Source organism: Cyanistes caeruleus, chromosome 3 (genome assembly GCF_971803275.1).
Source record: "Cyanistes caeruleus chromosome 3, bCyaCae1.hap1.1, whole genome shotgun sequence".
Taxonomy (NCBI): domain Eukaryota; kingdom Metazoa; phylum Chordata; class Aves; order Passeriformes; family Paridae; genus Cyanistes; species Cyanistes caeruleus.
Window position 1 is genome coordinate 23,682,376 of NC_141703.1, and position 15,893 is coordinate 23,698,268.

Consider the following 15,893-nt stretch of genomic DNA (forward strand, 5'->3'; position numbering starts at 1 on the left):
ATTAGGTCACAAATGGCTCCATGTGCCAGCCTAGCTCGATTATTACCACAGCACAGTGTAAGGGCTAGGTTGCTGCCATGTATATCAAAATCTTTAGTGCATTATGCACCACAGTTACACAGAGCTAAACAAAACTGTATTAGATAATTGTCACCTTGTCATCAGCCAGTTGCTATAACAACTAAAACAAAGCTCAAAGCAAACCAGAAAAAGTAAAGGCTTACAGCCCTAGCTCCACAGGCAAAATTAGTACAAGACCTGTGCCTGGTAGTGGGCACAGCAATAATGACTGTACTGCATGATAAGGCTGTATTGTAACTCATAATCTAGACAATACAGTCAATGGAAAGTGAAAAGGTATTCAGGTCTAGAATAATTTTGTTAAAATTACAACATCAAGGGTATGTAAAAAGCTCTGTTGATTATTATCTTTCATTTCTGATGAGACTTCAAAGCATCCAATGCTTTCTGAAACACCTTTATGAGATAGGAAATTAGGTATGAAATTCTGTTCCAAGTTGTCAATAAGTTTGTGTTCCAAATCTAAAAGATATCAGAGAATAGACGTACCTGTTTGTACATACACAGGAAGGTCTTCAGAGTTTGCTGTGGGGTTGTTGTTTGTTTTTTTTTTCAGGTAAATGTCAGTTTCCTGTTTTTAAGTCAGTTTTTAGTCTCTTCTTTCCTGTAAACTTTTCTTACATGGAAGATTGCAAGTAAAACATGTTTTAAAAAAAAAATCTTGTGAAAGCTTCCCTAAAATTGCATTGATTAAGAGATATTTAGCATTTCTTGAATAGAGTTTTGTATTACTTTCTGTCTTCATTAGAGCATTAAATCCTAAATTACTAGCAGTAGATAATACTTACTATCTAACTACTTCTAGGTAGTAGTTCTATAAAAAGAAAAATATGAACATAAGGTGAATATTTTCTACTGACTAGTGAAGTATTAAGTAAATAATCTAAGTGAATTGTCTAGTAGGAAGGGGGATTTGTTTCTATGGTCGTCTTTTCTTGATTTTCTTTATTTTATTGTGTTTTGCAGAGGGGATAAATTCAAGGATAGAATATTTTTTTATTATTTTTTTTTTAAATGCAGAGGCATGTAGCACATAATCCTGATTCAGGACACAGACTTTTTCCCAGTTGAAAGGAAAGTTTTCATTTCTTGCCCTGGTAGTCTGTGTAATGTGAATTTCCTGAAGCACTGATCAAGCTGTGTGCAATAATGTGGGAAAAGACATGACAATGAAAAAAGAGAAAAAAAGCTAGTGATCTTTTATCCACACTCCCTTTTTTGTCTGTGACTCAGTAATTTGTTTATGGTCACAATTATTTAATATTCTACTTGAAGATCAGAGTTAATATATTAATTCTTTATGCTGTAATATTGGTCTACATTTCTGCTGGTAGAAAAAAAATCAAGGCAAGCCAATTAATTCTAATGGATTTCAAACTTGGATCTAGAAATGATCTTTCTTTTTAGTTTCAACTGCAAGGAGTTGCAAAATGGATCTTGAAAGGCATTACTTTGTTTTGCATAGCTTCTTTTTGAGAACCAAGTTTTCTGGGGTTGGTGGGAGGAAGATATACCATAAGTTCCCCATATTTTTTATACTTCAGTAGCCAGAGTTTTCTGTCTCTTGGTTACTATTTTAGTTTCCAGATGAAATTCCTGTGGAATGCTGGTATAAATGCAATTTCCCAACCCACTGACCTTCCCATGTGTCCTGCTTCTGCCAAAAGAGAGGTCTTTACTCTCTGTCTTTGCATAGAAGGACCTATCCTAAAGTCACTTTTGGTGATCCCAAGCTCATAATGATTGAGTTCATCTCAGTGACCCAACAAGAAATTTCACATTTGATTTTTGTTGATGCTAATTTTTGAGCCATCAGAGTCAGCTCCCACATGCAGAGACAGCCAGAGGTAAAGGTGAGTACCTTTGTGAGTGGGGGAAGGGAGCAGACTCCTTTGGTTAACGCCCTACCTGTCTTATCCCATCTTGTAGAAACACAGACTGCGGATGCTGTTTCATATCTGTCCTAGTCAGTATAGATTTCTGCCACAAACCCACAGTGTGCTTGCTCTTCCACCACATGATGTGTGATTTTCTTTTTTCCCCTGCAAAACAGGGGATAGACAAAAGGGAACACTTTGGAGTGTTAATTTCTTCAGGTGAAATCCTGGTGGGACTGGGAGAATGGCATTATTTTCAGAGCCTTAAGAAATCTTCTGTGATATGGAAATAATATTTTCTGCCCTACTAAAGAAATGGCATAATGTAGGAACATTGAAAATATTAACTGTTGAGGAGGATATAGTTGCATGCCTGTTTAAGGAAGGAGGACTTATAAGTCTTTACTCACTTTAAACCTGAGGTAGTGAGAGCATCTCCATATGTGGTCAGAAACTTACATATTAAAAAAGGAAGAAACTTAGTTCTGAACCTCTGTTTTTAATGGTCTCTCTGTGGATAAGGTCAAGTGTGTGCTTCAGTATGAGATTTGCGGACCAGAGAGAGCAGAAAGGAATGGTTTGCTTTTTAGTGTTCATCTGTTTCTCCTGATGTTATGAAATTTTGTAAATAATTCTGTACCTTTCCACCCTGGTTCTGTGCTTTTCATCTTGCTCAGCAGGTGTTACACAGCTTTTTTAATTCTATGTTACCTAATGCTCTGATTCTACTTTTGGTGGATGTGGTGGGGACTAATAATGGCTAACATTCAAAGTGGCATTTGCAAGAACATAGAAGTCTTTTACAATTACATAAATTAAATGAGGCAAGACCTTTGGTGAGGAGAAATAGGTACCATGGAACTATTTATAAAGTAAAAATTTATGGAGTACTTTTGATTGATCTTTGATTTGAATTTTGATTCAAAGTTTAAAAAAGAGCAAAAGATTAAATGAATTTTCCTAACTATTGTAAATATTTGTCCATTATACCAGTGTGTTTTTCCTTTATGATGTGTTTAGTAATGATGATTCCAAGTGTTTCACTCTAATTTTACAGGCTTGCAACTATTTAACCAAATATTCTTTCTTAGGAGAAATTTTTCTAGGTCACCTAGAAAAGATAATAGGTCAAAAATAATCCAGCACATTCAGAAAACATTGCTTCTATAAATTGGCAATATTTGAAAAGGAAACTGACCTCTTTCAAATAAGTAAGTGTCTGAATGCTGTAAGAAGTTTAAATGTACAGTGAAAATGGAGTTGCAATATATCCTTGAAAGAAAGAAAACAGATAGAGAAAATCTATGGATAGGAAAGAGGTGGTGGTCATGAGTCTTTTCACAGATTCACAGAAGAGTCTTGAGACAAATGTCTGGCCCTCCTGTAGAACAGACATCTCAGTGGAACCCATCTCACAACTTAAATTTTCTTTGCAGTTGTTTGCGTGAGTCCATCCAGGATCTTGAGTAAGAATTAAGCTCAGGATTTCCAGATGATGAAGACAGAATCACCTGTGCTCCAACTCAGGAAACATTACTGGCAGATATTCTCATGGAGAGAGGCCTTTTAAAAGGGTTTTTCATGCCACTTTAATGAAGACAGGGTTGCAATGAGGGTGTGGAGTCCCCTGGTACTGCCAGGCATTGCTGCTGCACAGTTGTGTTCAAGGAGTGAAGGCTGTTTCTGTGGGTTCGTCAGTGCTTTGATTCAGAATGAAAAGGTTATAAAAGCAATAAAGACCATGGGGGGAAAGTGCTGAATTCTCACACTTCAGTGAGCACCAATGTGAAGGGCTGTGGTTTTGCTTGCACTTATAAGCCTGTTTTCATTTCAAAGGATTTTGATACAAGTAACTGGGAGTGGAGCGTGGCTCCAAATACCGTTTTAAAGATTATGCTGCATCAGTGATCTGTCAATGCACTGGATAGGTTAAATTGAATGCAGATCATCTAGCTTTGGTGTGATGATTAATTTCAAGTGATATCAATTATGAATACCAGTTTCAAGTATTTACTGAAAAAGCCAGTGTATCACGTGGGAGCTTGGAAAAGTAAAATAACACCAGTTAACTGTGATTTTTCTCCTGAATGAACTAATCGGGTGCTTGTGACCTTGACATGCTCTTTCCTCCAGCCCTTCCCTCCCCTCTCATATGCACAAAACTGTCATGCTCATCCATACACTTGAAAAGTCCTTGATACTGTTGATATGTACTGTTCATTATCAAAGTTCTTTTGCTTTACAGGCTTAGCTATTAAAGCAGGTGAGATGGCAAATGCTGATAGTTCTGCTGTTACATAAGAGGTTTGAATATACTATTAAATCCTCTGATGAGGATGATTGAGAATCAGCCTATTAACAGTTGTGAATTAAGTGTACTGCTGTTATATTAGGTGTATTAACTCCTGTTCCTCTTGTTTTTTTGATATTTCAGTGCTACGGCTGTTGAAGGATGGTGCTGACCCTCATATGCTTCTTTCCTCAGGAGGCTCCTTGCTCCATCTGGTAAGAGTGATTGAAGATTAGTGTTAGTGAATGTGGATAAACATGGTGGGATAGTGAGTAGCAGATCTGGCATATTAACAAAAAAGAAAGACTTAGCAATTTTTTTTTTAATCTACACTGAGATCTGCCATGGCTATGATTGCATCCAGCTGTGCTTTTTAAATAAATGGTCATTTTCAAATTGCTTACAAAAGAATGGAACATGCCACAGGAGTGGTAGCTAACAAAGGAGAATGAAGTGTTTTATTTAAAAATTAACTATGCAGCAAGAAAGAGAAAAGGAAATACTACTCAATTCTAAATACAAAATTTGATGGTGCAAAGATTCAGAGGTCCTATATAAAAAAAAAAAAACATGATTTAGCATTTTTCCTTTTGTTTTTGTGATACTTTTTTGCACCAGTTTCCTACGTGTAGGTATTTAACACATTATCTGCATTTAGTTTATCATTATTTGCATAGAAATTCAGTTTAAGTAACAGGAAGATAAAAGAAAACAATTTGTATATTAATGAAAGTAAAAACAAGAGGTAAGGACATGACAGAAAAGAAAATACCATGTGAGTAGAATTTTGGCATTGCTGAAGCCAGTAGAAAAACTCATAAATAATTCCTACATCTTAATGATCCTTTTCTTTGGTCTGTGATGCTTCAGTTGCAGATATGCTCTCTGTTCAATGTGAAACTATTCTAAGACATTTTGATTCAACTTTGTTGCACACTGTGGCTCAAAGAAATGCGACTGAGCAAAGTAACAAAAAGTCTTCTGGAAGAGTGTTTCATTTTAGAATAGTTGGATTACATTTCTCATAGTATTTATACAAAATACAGTGATTTATTGATGAGAAAGATCCCCTGTAATATTACTGGACTCCAGCACACCTGTCACCATGCTCTTTCAAGATACAGCATTTCCATTATGTAATTAATCTGTGTTTTCCATCTTCCATGGCCACGCTGTTTAACCAAGGACTTTAGGAATTAGAGGCCAAGATAAAGGGAAAGTGCAGTACTGATTTGGGAGAAAATTTTAATTCTCTTTTCTCTTCTCCAACTATTTGCTTGCTGTAAAGATGCTGTAAAGAGTGATTACTCTTTAAAAACACAGTCCAAATGAGATGTTATCTTTGGGATTCCCTAAACAGAGGTATCCCAAATCTTACCCCGTGCCAAAAACCCTAGGAGATATTCTTTATCTTCAGTGTGGATGATTTGACTTAAGTATCAGGCATTTAAAAAAAAAAGAAAGAAAAATTCATCTTCAGGGATTTTAAGTTGCTTTATCTAGTTTAGCTGATGCACAGTTTTTAACTGCAGATAAAATCTACAGTTGAACTGTGCCATTTTAGATTTCTTGATCTGCATCACGCCACAATTCACTGTCACAATCAGTATCTCTCAAGTGGTTCACAGGCTCACATATGCTTCCAAATGAAGAAAAGCTTTCTGCAGTAAGAAATTTGCAGTAGAGAGCTATTTGTAACCTACTGCCTCAGTTTAGTCAGAGCTACTTGTAAGTACCCATAATTCATTTACAGGAAAATACTCATCCTACTGGAAATAGAAGAAAACCTGAATTCATTGAAATTGGGATTTGACCCTGATTTGGGAGCAGTACAGACAGGAGAGGAGAATCATGATACAGGGAAACAGATAAGCCAAATTTATTTTCCAGCAAGAACTGAAACTGGCAATTTAGCATGCACCTGTGCTATATTCTTAAAGCCCACTCAAATCCGTTCTAAGTGTTAATTTTACAAAAGTGAAGCTGCTTGGTTCAAAGGGGAGCTTAGTGTTTATTCTTTCCACTTGTAGGCTAGATGTTTTTGTGCCAGAATGAATGGAGAATGCATATATCTTGACAGTCTTCTTAAAATTTGACTCATTATATAATTAAGAAATAATTAAGAAAAAATAAGAAAATTCCATTTTCTTTTCCATATCTGTTAACTTCCAAAATGTGATATAATTCTAAAAAAAATCAAATGTGACACTTGATAAAGATCCTGGTTTTGTCTCTATATAGAGTATCCCAATATGGTTGAATCTAGGCAAGCTATGGGAACATGAAAGGTATTCACTGAACTCTCTTTAGGTTCCCTTAGAGAAGTACAATAAAAAGAAAGTATGTGCCTGAGCTGCCCATAAAGTATGAAGCACATGGTGTCAGGTCAATTCACACAGGCAATCACCCACCTCCTCCCTTGTAACAAAGTATTTGTGTCACAAATAAGTTATTCTGTAACTTTAACTGAGCTTGTCCAATTGTTTCACAAATTCTATTAAACAAGAATCAAAGAGCAGTACCAAAGCAAAGCTGAAACTAATCACTAAAGGCTCTGTCTATTATTAATATACAAAATGGCTCAGTGATACCTAGAACTGTTGTTTTGTTGGGTTTTTTTTGTTGTTGTTTTTTGGGGTTTTTTTGCTTAACAATGGCTTGAAAATATGGTTGGTTGATGATTATGCTGATCTGTAATATGTCTTACCTCTGATTTGTTAAATTTCATCATAGAATAGCTCAATTGTACTGATACAATGAATGATACCAATGCAACAAAACAAAAATGTTTCTAGAGCTGCCAGATGAGTTACACAAGCTAAAGGAAATTCATCAGAATTTAATTTCTGTTCTATAATTTAATGGCCAGTATATTTGGAAATCATTTAGGGTGGGACTACTTTTTATCCTGATAAAATATTCATCTTCTGGGTTATCTATGTTTATGGTCTCAGGGGTACGTGCTGTATTCTGCTGAAGCAGAATATTCTCAGCTATATCTTGACTTCACAGTTGAATCTAGTTGCATACTTTTCCTTCTTCCCCAATTCCTTTAGTATCCTGGCTTCCGTGCCAGATTAAAATAAGTCTCCCCATAACCTCTCCCCCATGGGGAAAGAGATGGATCCTTCTCTAAAGAGTGTCTGAAACTGTGTGAGGACAGAGTTAGGATCTTAACGGAGGTACCCCGATTCTCTTTTGAGGTATTATCCATAAACTTATGCATAAAATGTCACAGATGTGACAGAGGAGTAAGGTCAAAACAATGTCTAGGCAATTTTCTTCTTCTCTACCAAAACTGTGACCATGACCAAGGTATAGAAACGAGCACACATGCACGCATTTACACACCCACGTGCATCCCTCCACCCTACAGCAGCATCCTCATTGTGCAGAGTATTTATCTGGCAGAGAGACTTGACCAGGAATCAGTATAGTTAGTGTATTGGAAGTAGAAGTGGGGTATGAGGAGGGGTTTATTATTGCACTGAATTGCATAAAACGCAGAAATTAATGTATGCATGGACATATGTATATGTGGGTGTACATATATGCACATATATATATACCTACTATATACTACCTATGTATACCTACATATACTACTGAGGATGTGATCATCATGCACTGATGCCTGTGCACTGATTTGGAATGACAGTATTGAACAGAAAAAAACACCTCATCCTTATTGTAGATTCAGCAGATTTCATTAGGAAACAGGGGATTCTGTGTATCATGCACATGGAACTGGAAATCTCCACACAACTATTTCTGTAGATTCCTCAGCTGTTGTTCCCTACAAACACAGCAGCTTAACTACAATGTGTCATCTGCCCAGTTTAAATTGTGTGTAATACATTTAGTTGTACACTGAGGAGAACACCATCCCTAATCTGCTCTTTTTTCTCCTAGTGTGCTCGCTACGATAATGCATTTGCTGCAGAAATTCTAATTGACAGAGGAGTAAATGTAAATCATCAAGATGAGGATTTTTGGACATCAATGCACGTAGCCTGTGCCTGTGATAATCCTGATATCATCCTGCTACTGCTACTAGTAAGTAAAACAAGCCAATGAATGTGTTATGTGTTTGAAAAGGAGACAGAATGTAGCACCCTAAGGTCTGAAACTGCTGTATGAATGCAAGATATTTCTGTTAATCAATAATATCAGTAAAAACATATACAATGTTTTTTCTTGACATTGCTTTGGTGCTCAGGCTTTTAGAAGGCATTTTTAGCACGTCAATGAGAATAAATTGCAACCATCAATGTCAAGTATCTCCTATTTCTCCCCTGTGGTCCAGAGCTTATATCTCTGATAAGCACTCAGTCCCAAATGGGATATTCAGATAATTTCCTTTCTTTTCTCCTTGTCACTTTCTGTTAAGGGTTGAGTTCTCAGACAATCTTATAAAAAGCTTCCTCTGAAAAATAAGTATAGGCTCACTTATGCTCAGTATTCATAAAAGGTGTTTGTTGACATGGTCAAAATGAGACACATTTAATATTTATGTAAACAACTTTGAATTTTTAATGCTGAGTTTGCCCAATACAGTAATAGATACGGTATTCAGCCTTTTTAGAGAGCAGTAGTGTGCCCAGGTGGCCAAGAAGGCCAGTGACAGCCTGGCCTGTATCAGCAATAGAGTGGCCAGCGGGACCAGGGCAGTGATTGTTCCCCTGTACTTGGCCCTGGTGGGGCCACACCTCAAATCCTGTGTTCAGTTTTGGGTCCCTCACAACAAGAAGAACACTAAGGAGCCAGAGCCTGTCCAGAGAAGGGTGGCAGAGCTGGGGAAGAGGCTGGAGCACAAGTCCTGTGAGAAGCAGCTGAAGGAGTTGGGGTTGTTTAGGATGGAGAAGAAAAGACTCAGAGAAAACCTGAAAGAAGGTGGGGGTTGGCCTCTCCTGCCAGGTAGCAAGCAACAGGACAAGAAGAGATGGCACAAGTCACACCAAAGGAAGTTTAGATTGCGTATTCAGAAAAACTTTTTGTGCTGAAAGAGAAGTCAACATTGGAATAGGCTGCCCATAGAAGTGGCAGAGTCAACATCCCTGGAAGTATTTAAAAGGTGTATAGGTGTGATATGGGCATGGTTTAGTGGTGCACTTGCAGTGCTGAGTTAATGGTTGGACTTGATCACCTTAAATGTCCTTTCCACCCTATTTGATTCTCTGGTTCTGTTTTGTGCTTCCATTCCTAGAACCACAAACTGGTTTTATGCAATGGTACTAATACAGCTCTTTCTCAGTTCATGTGATATTCACAGTCTGACTTAAAGTTTTTTAGTCTTTTTGTATTATTTTTAAATTTTTATGTTTTAAATAGGTTGTTGCAAAGTCAGTTGCTTGTCGTGCTTAGAATTGCATTTCAGTGTTACAAGTAAAGGGGAGATATATTTTTAGACTGTATACTTGATAATACATTTCATGAAAACTCTTTGGCAGATTATTTAGTCCATTCTCTCTTCTCAGACAAGAGTTGCTAGCTCTTGTCCAGACACCAGCTTGTCCAGGACCAAATCTTCAAGGATGGGAAGTCCATAAACTCACTGGGCAGTCTGCACAGTAAAAAGAACAAAAAAACCAAGAACACCCACAAAAATAAGATATATCTGATTTTAAACATCGTCATTGCTCCTGACAAATAGAGGATAAAATTTCCAGGTCATGTTTTGTCTCCTGTATTACCTCGATCTGTGCGGTGTAGATATCTCTGAAGCCTATGTATCATTTGTATTCTGCATGTACTCTTAGACTGATACACAATTTAGAACAGAGCAGTTTACTTCTAAAAATTCTTGTACTATAGAAAACTCTTGTAATGGGGGGAAATTCTGAATGCAGTGCTGTTGTCATTAATAGGAACAGTTTAGGTTATAGAGAGCACTTGTAAAATTTTCCTTGCCCATTTTTGCAAGAAGCTCGATCCAATTAAACTTCAAGTATTTCTATACAGGGTTATATCCAAAATAATTTTCCAGTGTTCGTCAGTTGAATGTTTTTTTTGGATTTGGTCCCTGTTTGTTACAAGCTGCCTTCATCTGAAGGTTCTAAGTATTTTCTGATAACTTGGTTATCTAATATATTAAAATATAAATAAGCAGGGGTACATACATGTGGATTTTGCAGATAAAATTTGAATCATCCATATTATTTATAATAACTTCTGGTCATTTTGTCCACATTTAAAGGCAGAGTTTCCTTAACTAGATAAATAATATCTTTATACTCTCCCTTCTAGAGTCAAAATAAAGAGCTTTAAATTTTGACATTTAAAAGTTTTTAAGGAGATGGCAGAGGAAGGGAAATATTCTTTGGTAAACAGTAAGTTTTGAACCATCACATTAATGTTATCTTTAATAACATTTGACAAAGGGAAGGTGAAAATTGAGGTTGGAGAGACGTATTTTTCACCATTCTGCATTGCCTTTGCATAAGCAATTCATATTAGAAATTACTTTGCCTTGAGGTTAGTGTTTCATAGACCATGTCTAATGTGTAGCGTGAGCCTCAATAATGCCAATATGAGCTACAGTAAGCTTCTATTATGCCACAGTTTTTTGTTGGAAGAAAAAACAATACTTCTTGTAACCTCAGGGATTACTTTAAAATAAATACTTCTTCTGGACTGAATTTATAGCCCAGACAATACCATATTTTCTGTTTTAAAGATGTGACCTAAAAGGTAACAGCATGGTCCTTTAACTACTCAATTCAGATTTCTGGAAAACTGTAATGGAAGCCAGTGGAGATTTCCTCTGTAAGGACTTAAAACATTTTTTGAAGGTGGAGTAGGAAAAAAAAACCCCAAAACAGATATATGTAGATCCCTGAAGGCTATCAATGAAGATTTGTTTAAACACTCCTGGTATCTGACTTCACTCCACTTTTGGTGGTCTTCATTTTTCTCTGGCTGAGACAAGGTAGTGACTTCTCATTTAGATTCATCATCTAAACTGCAGTAACTCACAATTTCTTCTTTCTGGTGGATGGCAATGACAAAATCAAAGTTCATTCTAGTTCAACTAGGAGTGAATATAGCTGTTTGCAACGTGGTAATCTGCTGTCGTGTCCTGTTGGAAGGCTATGGGAATTTTAAGTATTGGTTTTGGAACAGATGCAGAATGAAATGCTTGAAGCTATTTCTTTCCATAATTTCCAACACTTTACCCTAGGCGGTATAGCTTTCCAGGGACGTATTTATACCTTGTCAGTTTTGTAGCTGTCAGCAAGGGGAGGGGGAGCCCTGTCCTGAGCAGCCAGGAGATACATCCCTGTCTGCTTAGCAGTCGGTCAATGAGGAGCTTACCCCGCGGCGCCGCTCGCACGTGAAGCGATGCAGAGATCAGAAGTGGTCCACAGGGGTCTGGCTGCCATACATGCTGATCAGGTGGGAAAGGTCATGCTCATCAGTCACTGCTCAACTGCATCAGCATTGCATATTCTCCCTGTGGCATCGGGAATTGCTGTTCATGGATTTTGTGTGAAGGAGGCTCCCGATGCAGGTTGAAGAGAATGCTGAAGTGTCTTTCATTTAAGAACAAGTAACTGTAGGCTTATATACATTTGTGCCCACATGAAATCTCTTAAGAGTATGAACAGCAATCAGATTTATTGTAAGGATCTGCTCTGTCTTGCCTCACCGCCTTTTGAAGCCTCAGGACTGGATGTGCTGTAGGAAGTTCTATCCGGTTGGGATGTGGTATTTTTCGTCATTTGGGGTGCATTGCAACATTGTATTTCATATTAATTCCCATGTATTGAATTGAAACACTAGCCAAGATTTGTACTTTAGTATCCAATGTTCTTTGTCCCATGCTACCAGAGCTGCAGAATATCCAAGCACCAGCATTCAGATGCTGCTCCTCCTTTGTGAACTTCAGCAAGTGCTTAATCCTCTCACTGTCCTTTAGACAGCTACAGGTTTACACTGGTACCCATCACTTGCATTCTAATTGTTCCTCCAAAAAAGACAATTTTTAGCTTCAAATACTTTTAACTGATAAATGAGTAACTTTCATTTTATTTGTGTGCTGTTCAAACTATCTTCTTGTCATGATAGCTCAGCTCCACACAGTCTCTCATTCACTCCCCCCAGGTCAGGATCACATGGGTAGAAGTGAGAAAACTCGTGGTGAGATCAAGACAGTTTAATAGGGAAAGCAAAAACTGCACACATTTGCAAAGCAAAAGAAAATTAATTCACCATGTTGTATCAGCAGGCAGGTGTTCAGCTATCTCCAGGGAAGCTGGGCTCCACCACATGTAACAGTGTTTTGAGAAGACAAATGCCATCACTCTGAACATCCTCCTCCTTCCTCCTTCTGTCCCCAGCTTTTTATGCTGAGCACGAGGCCATATGGTGTGGGATCTCCCTCTCAACAGTTGGGGCCAGCTGCCCCTGCTGTGTCCCCTCCCAGCTTCTCTGCACCCCCAGCCTGCATTGGTGGGGTGAGGAACAGAAATGACCTTGGCTCTGTGTAAGTGCTGCTCAGCAATAGCTAAAACATCCCTGTGCTATCCATACCCTCTTCAACACAAATCCAAAACACACACTGGCTACTGGAAAGAAAATTACTCAATCCCAGCCAGAACCTGCACACATGTGGTGGAATAAACATTGATACTGCTGCAGTTTTGTATATTAACATTGTCTACTCAGGCATTAGGGTAGGTAGATAAAAATACCACTTTGTAGAACCTTGTGTTTTCTTTTTCTTTTAATTTTTGTTCTCTCTGACTGCATTATTTTTATAATGAATTCAGAGAATCAGCACTGGTTCACATTCATATTGAGCTCCCATATTTAGTTATTTTTCCCAAGGTAACTATGGCTGTGTTGCAAACCACAGGGTTTCTTCATGACTTGCTGTTTATGACACTTTAATTTCAGAGCATAGCACAAGTAATCATCGTGGAGCTGCACAATTTGGCTCACACATAACACACTGATAACTATGATTTTTATTTTCTAATGTAGCTTTGATTTTGGTTTGGGGAATTTTTTTTCCCTTCTCCCACTCCCAAAGAATCATGAAATCTTTTGATATTGACTGACCTGAGGTTGAGAGCAACAGAGAAAAAGAAAGCTGATGAGGCTGTATTTTTACAGTGTACTTCACTTAATTTTGCTATCATAACAAGGCACCTTTCAGTGGGCAATATGAATGTTAGATTTTCACCATCTTCAATGCAGACTTTGTCAAATGAAACTAGGAAGGCAGAGATGGTATTTTGGTGTTTGTAAAGCATGTAGCACAGTAGAGATTTATTCTTTATTTATTCTTTCATAGATCTGAAAGCATTACTGGGATAAACCTGGCACTTAATTAACTAGAAAAGGAGAGATCAGTACTTCATCCTCAGAACATTCTTAATACATTTTTTTAATTGACCTTACTAGGAAAAGTAAGTGTACCTTCTGTCTGCTAACTAATTAAATGTTTCTTCATGTACTTTTTGGAACCTAGAATTGAAGCACAAAATGCAAATCTGGCATAGAAAGCTAAAAGTACAAATTAAAAAAAAATATAAAATTGAAGCTGAATATTTTTTGCTCTCCCCTACTTAAAAAAATCTGTTCTTGGCAGTGTGCAAATGGTAGTTAACATAAAATCATTCATTATATTTACAGCAACATTAGATGAGCAGTGTCAGGTATACAATACTATCCACTGTATGTCTAATCCACTTTTGATTTTGGTGTAAAATCCCCTTTCCAAAACCAGATATATTTTTTACTGGAAAAAATGTGTATGAACTGACTTCCTGGTTTGAGTAGAAAGGAAGCCTTTATGGGGCTGTAACTCTTTTTTTCTGCTCTTCTGTACAGTTAATAATGGCACATATCTGAGGTCATGTAACCAGACAGCAGTTACATAGTTATTTTGCCCTTGCTTGCAACTGCATCAGGCTGTGTAAGCAAGCAGAGATGGATTATCAAAATGCCATTACCTTTAAAACTTAAAGAAAAGTCTTTCTATTTCATAGTTCCAGAAACAATTACTTCCTCAGAGGAAGCAATTCTTCCCTCCCACTCAGTCTTGCTCAGTATGACTTTCTCTTTTGAGTCAATATGAGAGGAAGCAGGGAAGGGGAAGAAGGAAGAGCAGTTAGAGGTCACGAGGATATAGTGGCTAACAGTTTATAGTATAAATGATCATGTAGCCCAAAAGAAAAATGATCCTTCTGTCTTTGTAGAGGCAGTTACCAATATTTGGAGTAAGGAAATTTAAATAGCATTTTTTCTATGAAAGCTGTGGGTATCTATTTGAATTCACTCACAGTTTGCAGAGGCTGGTGGATGTGTGAGAAGTGTAGGAGGGAACTTCCAGAGTGTGTACTACTGGCTTTCATCATTGCTAGCTAACATAGAACTAAACTAGATGAAGGCTACTAATTAACTAATCTAGATGATGCCTTTTAATGAGTTGCTGAACACCAGATGGCAACACTCATAGGACACTGTAGAAATATTATCCTTTCTCCATAAAGACTGGGGAAAAGGAATGAAGCTAGCTAGTCATGCAGCACTAAAGGTGGTCCAAGGAGAGATAAGAACAGCCTAACAGGAGCCTAACAGGACACAGCAAAATGGTCAAAGCATTTGAGTTTGAGTGCTAGTGTGAAAGTTATGAGATAGCCTAGAAAATAAATGAGGATAATATAAAGAGAAAACAAATAGCATTGAACTTCAGTTGACAGGAGAAATAAGCAATGAAACAGAATTTGCAGTTCACTATACAAAGAATGCTAAATCATGGCATAAAGCAAAGCCTTTTTACCTGGGAAGTAGCCACAGAAAGTAAGACTGAAGAATCTGTAAATACTTATTTGATGTCTAGAAATCTCTCTCTCTCTCTCACACACACACACACACACACACACACACACACACACAAACACTTTCCCTCTCTGCCTCCCTTCCCCCTTTCATCCTTCCTCCCTCCTTTCCTCACAGGTGGGAAACATTTGGGATTGGGGATAAGACTTGGGACATACCATGGCTTATAACCAGCAGATATGTATATTCTGGAGTTCTTAGCATCAGAACATTTCCAGAAAACAAAAACTCCTGGAGATAAAAGAAAGTTAGACTTGTTGGAAAAAATATTGCCCCCAGTTTTGGCTGTAGCAGGTCAGGAAAAGTATGCTGAGAGATGGACAATATGCACAAAAATGGGGCATATTTTATAAGCTTCACTCTAATTCTCATTTTCCCCAGAGAAAGTGGATCAATGACAAGATAATGAAAATCAACATCTGGCTTTGATCTTCAGTAAACATAGTTTTGTGCTTTGAGGAAGTTGGTCTGGGGATGTTCCACCACTGGGGGATAATTGTAGAAGGTGAAATTCATTCTTTATGCCAAGCAGCCTCTACTTGAATCACTGACATAATTATTCTGTGTGCTGCTCATGGAGTAGCTGGGGATTTGAGGAAAACTGTTAGTTAAATTGCAGAAGTGAAAAGCTGCTTGGTAGTGAAGAACTTGGTAACAAGAAAACAGCCTAGCTAATAATAGAGAAATGGGCCTGAGAGCTGCTGAGGTTTTAGTAGGATTGGCCCTATGACATTATTTTATTTACAGTTTTCAGTGGTAAACTTGAGAGCAAAAATAGGGGTATGATACTGAAATAT

General features: G+C 37.5%; 1 protein-coding gene across 7 annotated transcripts in view; it reads left to right on the top strand.

Annotated features, from left to right (window-relative positions):
• Positions 1–15,893, top strand: part of MYO16 (myosin XVI) — a 367,619-nt gene that overhangs the window by 118,598 nt on the left and 233,128 nt on the right. For 6 of the 7 annotated variants that reach the window (XM_086880163.1, XM_086880162.1, XM_086880164.1 and 3 more), the window contains exons 3-4: positions 4,393–4,463; positions 8,161–8,304. In XM_086880163.1, the coding sequence (XP_086736289.1) occupies positions 4,393–4,463; positions 8,161–8,304 (215 nt within the window). Of the gene's footprint in view, positions 1–37; positions 499–4,392; positions 4,464–8,160; positions 8,305–15,893 lie in introns of those variants that run through there. The other variant, XM_023918302.2, reaches the window with a different exon arrangement.